At 51.1% G+C, this 5,801-nt stretch overlaps 1 protein-coding gene across 1 annotated transcript in view; it reads right to left on the minus strand.

The window, feature by feature from the left end:
* Positions 1 to 5,801, minus strand: part of ZC3H4 (zinc finger CCCH-type containing 4) — a 36,116-nt gene that overhangs the window by 16,172 nt on the left and 14,143 nt on the right. Inside the window, 5 exon segments of the mRNA XM_010852714.1 lie at positions 1 to 84; positions 739 to 893; positions 2,890 to 3,112; positions 5,170 to 5,280; positions 5,562 to 5,781. Of these exon segments, the coding sequence (XP_010851016.1) occupies positions 1 to 84; positions 739 to 893; positions 2,890 to 3,112; positions 5,170 to 5,280; positions 5,562 to 5,781 (793 nt within the window).

Genomic DNA, 5,801 nt, shown 5'->3' on the forward strand with positions numbered 1-5,801 from the left:
GTCCTTGGACCGGCGGTACTGGCTCAGCTCCTTGGAGTAGTCGTCGTAGTCCTCATCTCCCATCGGCTCCTCACTCTCTCCATACTGGAGCCCGAGAGGAGGAAAGCAGGAATGCATCATTCGGGGAACAGGGAACCATGTCCTGAACTATATATGCCACCTCCTTCTGCCTTTTTGTACGCTCAGGACACCACCAGGCTGGGGAAGAGCCAGTGAGCGGCCCCGGGACTCCCACCTGTACCCCTCTTCACCCACCCCAGCCTGGGCAGCATCTGGGTCCTAGTCCTTTCCCTGAGGTCTGTACGCTCAGGACTCCCAGCCCGTCACTCCCAGCTCCCAGGGGGCAGCGGTGCAGCTGGAACAAGCAGCAGCGTGGCCAGACCTCGGGCAGGGACAGAACGTGAGTATGGCAGCTCTCCTGTGTGTGCAGGGGGTGAGTAAACAGATGACTACAAAGGCTTCGAAAGCACCCTGGGGAACCCTTTCTTCAGGGATGGGGAACGGAGGCGCCAAGAGAAAGGAGCGGCTGAGGATGTTCTGACAGCTCAGCCCTGGGAACCCTTTCAGTTCTGAACCTCAGGAAGGTTCTCTCTATTCAAACAACAAAGGAACATTTGGAAACACAGAAAGAAACCTGCCATCTAATGCCTTCTTCCCAGCAGTCTCAGGGACCGCCTCCAACAGAGGCTGCGCCCACCAGCCACGCTCCCCCTGCCCCCGAGCTGGAGAAAGCCTTACGTCCATCTCCTCCTCGTAGAAGTCCTCTTCGTCCTCCGGGTGGTCTCCTCCCACGGAGCCTCTGCCCCTGCCTCGGCCGCCCCTGCCCATGCCTCGGCCTCGAGACCCTCCGCGGCTGCCTCGGCCTCGGTAGCCCCTGCCTCGGCCCCGGCTGCCTGCATGATGATGAGACAGTGAACAAGGGAGACCTCAACCTCCGTCCGCCCGAGGTCAATCACTTCCTCCTCCTCCTCCAAGAAGCCTTGCAAGCTGCTCTGGGCTGACACAGTCCCTGGGCCTCTGGACAGGGCTGGCTCAGCGCCATGGACACACAGCTGCTGCACGCTCCCCACACGACCCTGACTGCTGCACTTTCCCACACGAGGGCACCAGGCACATGGGGCCACCGAGCACCCAACACGGGGCTGACCAAACTAAGAGGCTGTGACACACAACACCTACTGCCCTCTCCTGCATGCACTGATTTTCAGTAAACGTTTACGGTTTTTGTTTTTTTTTCCAGATCCATGCATCCTTTATTCCATGACCAACCACTGTGTTGCAACCAGGCAACACTACACAGACGGGCAGTCACCCGCAACCCAGCTGTACAACAATCGGAGGCTTACAGTACGTTTAAGGCTTTTAAATTTGGAAAAAAAAAAAAGCTTTTTAATAAAACCAAAACTCTCAAACCCAACCCCCAATCAACAGAAGTAGTGTAACAATTTTAAGCATCTTACATTTCTGATGCTGTTGGTGCAACCCCAGTGTCAAAATCCAAATAACTCCTAAACTAAAAAGATTAGTTTCATGAAATTTTAATTACATAAATTTTTCAAAGCATAAACTTGTCTTTTTTTTGTCTTGGAAATGTTATAAAAATTTTTAATAGCAAAACATAGGAATAAAAACATATTAACAAAATGTATTCAATCATTTACATTACAAACAAGGAATCTGCAGTTCATTGTTGTGGCCTGACAGGAGAAAATTACTCAACAGGAATCTATGCACAATGTGATTGCAAATATGTACAGTACTTTAAAAAAAGCCTACAAGGAGGAAAGTTGGCTAGGTTCTTTGTTAAACCAACCAGACGATCAAAATATTAAAACTCTGTGGACTAGCAGTAATAACTTTACACTTAAAAGTTTACGTTTTTAAATGCTTAAAAGTTCACGTTTACGGTTTTAAATGAAAGAAAAAAAGAAAATGCTGGGAGTATAAAGTGCACAGTGAATTTCAAAGACTTAGTTAAAAGAGAGCAAGAGAGAGGTAATATATATTTATAAAAAAATCACATCTATTTTGATTACATGTTAAAATAAGATTTAGAATATATAAGCCTCATAAAATGTGTTCTTAAAATTATTTCATATGCTTTCTTTTATGTTTTTAGTGTGACCACTAGAAAATTTGTAATTCGACAGTGGCTTGCATTGTATTTCTGTTGGACAGGCCAGTCTAGCGTCTCCCCAAAGAACGGGGCCTATCTACAAAGAAGTGCAAGAAAGACTGCTGAATGACTAGCCACTTAAACAAGCAGCACTAAGAACCGCTGAGCTTGAAAGTTCTGGAAGCCCTCTGGGGCTGAGAAATATGACTGGCAGATGGTTCTGAGAGGTCAGGCTGTGTCTCTGGTGCACGGCCCCCCCGCATCCTCCTAACTGCCACAGTTCAAGGTTCAGAGGTGTGGCAGTCCCGTGGGCTGCAGTCACACCTTGTCAGGTGACAGGAGACAGGCGTCAGCCCGTGACCCTCCCAAGCTGTGTGAAAAGTTGTCTACCTCTTCAGAACTGACCAGGAAATGAATTTAAAGAACAACGCTTCAGAGGATTCCCCAGGGGTCCAGTAGTTGATTAGCACTCAGCACTTTCACTGCCGGGCCTGGGTTCGATCCCTGGGAGGGGAGGCCCCCCTCCAAAAGCAACCTGAGTCACAAGAGCCCTCTCCTTGCCTCATGCCGGCCTGGATCCCTCCCAGCCACAGCCTCAGCACAGACCCTCTACTCTGGGGGCAGAGCCCATCTCTGGTGCTCGAGGGCAGCTCCCCGCCCAGCCCCCGCTATGCTCATCTCAGCCCTGAACAACAGTCCTCCTCTGGTCCCGGACCTGAGGCTGCGAGGGACGGGGCCCAGCCCAGCAGGCCAGGGGAAGCGGCGGGTCTCACCTCGGCCCCGGCTGCTGCCCTCCTTGGCGCGCCGGTACTGGTTCAGCTCTTTGGTGAAGTCGTCGTAGTCGTCCTTGCCCATGTCCTCCTCCTCGTCCCCCTCATACTCCCCATACTGCTCGTTCTCGTAGTCGTCATACATGCCGTAGCCTTTGCTGTCCATCTTGGAGTAGGACTTCTTGGGCAGGGGCGTGGTGTGAGACGGAGGGTACTGCTGGTGGGACTGACGGGGAGAGGACATGAGTCCCGGGGCCTCCGGTTCGGACCGCCAAGACCCCCGCTGTCCCCCAAACTGGCACGTCTGTGTGGGCGTCCCTGCTGGCCCTGGGGTGAGAGGCCAGCCCCGAGCCACGCTGGTTCCTGGCTTCCACCTGAATGAGAGCTGGGCTGTGGACCCAGGTGCCTCTGCTCTTCAGAAGAGCCATAGTTGTAAAGACAGCTGAGAAACAGAGGCCCCATGACCCGTGAAGAACGATTGGGAAAAGAAGGGCGTATTTCCCAGGGATCTAGAATAATCTCATTTGGGGAGGGGGCTTGCTAGGCAAGAGGGACGCTCTCTAGTCAGAAATCTCCTGGGACCTTGGAATTCAATTAATGACTGCTTGGGACCCAAACTAGTGACTTCCTTGGTAGTTCAGTTGGTAAAGAATCTGCCAGCAATGCAGGAGACCTGGATTCGATCCCTGGGTTGGGAAGATCCCCTGGAGAAGGGAATGGCTACCCACTCCAGTATTCTTGCCTGGAGAATTCCATGGACAGAGGAGCCTGGCAGGGTATAGTCCATGTGGTCACAAAGAGTCAAAGACAGCTGAGTGACTTTCACTTTGACTTTTGGGGCCCAGGTAGAAACCATTTAAAATGATGCTTTCCGACTGTGCTAGTTCCAACAGATACTGGATGAAGTTTAAAAACATAGCACAAATGGAGGCCACCAAGGTGTCCTTAAGTAGGTAAAACAGGTAAGCAAACTGTGGTACATTCAGATGGAGTATCCAACTCCAGTGGAGTATCCAACAATGAAAAGACACGGAAGGACCATAAAGGCATCCTGTGAAGTGAAAGAAGTCAATCTGGAAAAGCTGCATACAAGTCCAATTACATGACCTTCTGGAACTGGCAAAACTACAGCAACAGTAAAAAGACTGGTGAGTGTGAGGGGCCTGCAGAGAGGGACTTAAGGGCATTCAAACTACTTTATATGACAGTCTTTGGTGACTACATAACAGGGTACACCAATGGTGCCTAAACAACTACAACAAATGGACCACGCTGATCTAAGACATGAAAACAGGGGAGTGGGGTGGGGTGGGGTGGGGAGGGGACTGGCCTAGCTCCTCAGTTTTCTCTAAACCTAAAACCGCTCTAAGAACAACAAGGTCCTACTGTATAACACAGGAAACTCTATTCAACATCCTGTGACAAACCATAATGGAAAAGAATACGAAAAGAATATAATTTGTGTGTAACTGAGTCACTCTGCTGCACAGCAGAAATTAACACACTGTAAATCAACTATATTCAGCAAAATTTTAAAAACTGAAACGGCTCTAAAAGTGGATCTTAAAAATGCCTTAACCCCTAGTTCCCCATCAAAGCTTGTGGTGTTCCCTGGATTCCCTGCAGCCCTCAAGTTTAAAGTCTGAACCTACGTGAGCAGATTAACATCAGTTCGAATATCTACAGTATCTGCTATGACGGGTAATGCTGAACACTGGATACTTTTAAGAACTTAAATTTTTTTTTTCTCCCAATAAAAACCTTAAATATCTATGCTGATTCATCTCTTACTGGTTTTGCCAGGGGAAAACAATACACAAACTGGGCAAATCATTTAAATTTATGCTTAAGCTCAGTGCTATATAACTTCAGACCCTACAACATCTGAGGTGATTTATTCCCATAACCATTTCACTCTCTTGCCCATTTTCTACAAAAGGTCATTTCAGAATAGTTAAAGTCAGCTCTGACAGGGACAAATCAACATCTTTCTCAGAGACAGGGGACAGACACGATGAGTCCTGCCAAGGCCACTGCGGAGGTGGCCTAGAGAAGCACCGACTGGGCTCAACCTGGCTCCTGCCCCGGGAGCCTCAGCCTGGCTGAAGTGCTCGAAGTCTCAGTGTCCTCACCTAGAAAGCGGGGGATAAAACCAACACCTAATCCTGCAGAATTAAAACCCGTGTACAGGGCCACGCATGAGTGCCCAGCACAGTGCCGGTGCTCAGGAAACGTGGGTGATCTAATGACCCCAGCTCGGGCCCCGGGGCAGCGGGCACTCACCGGCGCGTAGGGGGGGCTGTACTCTCGGTATTTGCGGTGCCCCTTCTCGCTGGGGCTGAAGTCCGAGTCATCGGAGAAGTCCGAGAAGTCATCGCTGGAAGAAGCGTGGCGCTGCAGGGACAGGGCAGAAGGTCAGGGCTCTGGCGGCGGGCAAGCCACGTGCCTGGCTGCTGTAGGGTGCCAGCCAGGCTGCGCGCGGAAGGCCTCACCTAGGGGCATCTGGCGGCAATGGAGCATGAGCTACCACTCTTCAGAAAAGGTCTTTAAACAGTTTGGGGAAAGGAAAACCAGCCTGATTAAGAGTGCCCTGTGGCCTGACAAGCTGAGCTTGGGCCCCGGGGCACTAGGCCGGGCTGGGCGCCAGCAGGCCCAGGGCACCCTCTGGGACCTACTTTATGCTTGGATTTCCTCCTCTTCTTGGACCTCCTCTTCTCCTTCTCCCGCTCTTTCTTGCGCTTCCGCTTCAGCCTCCGGTGAGACTTCTCCTCGTCCGAGTCACTGTGGTGCTTCTCCCCCTTCTCCTTCCGGCTCCTCTCGGGGCCCCCAGAGGTGTCCTGCGTCTCCTCGGCTCCGTCATCTTCCAGCTCGCCTTCTTCCAACTCACCATCTTCCCTGCGAACCAACCCCATGGC

The sequence above is a fragment of the Bison bison genome, unplaced genomic scaffold (assembly GCF_000754665.1).
Source record: "Bison bison bison isolate TAMUID 2011002044 unplaced genomic scaffold, Bison_UMD1.0 scf7180017864313, whole genome shotgun sequence".
Taxonomy (NCBI): Eukaryota; Metazoa; Chordata; class Mammalia; order Artiodactyla; family Bovidae; genus Bison; species Bison bison.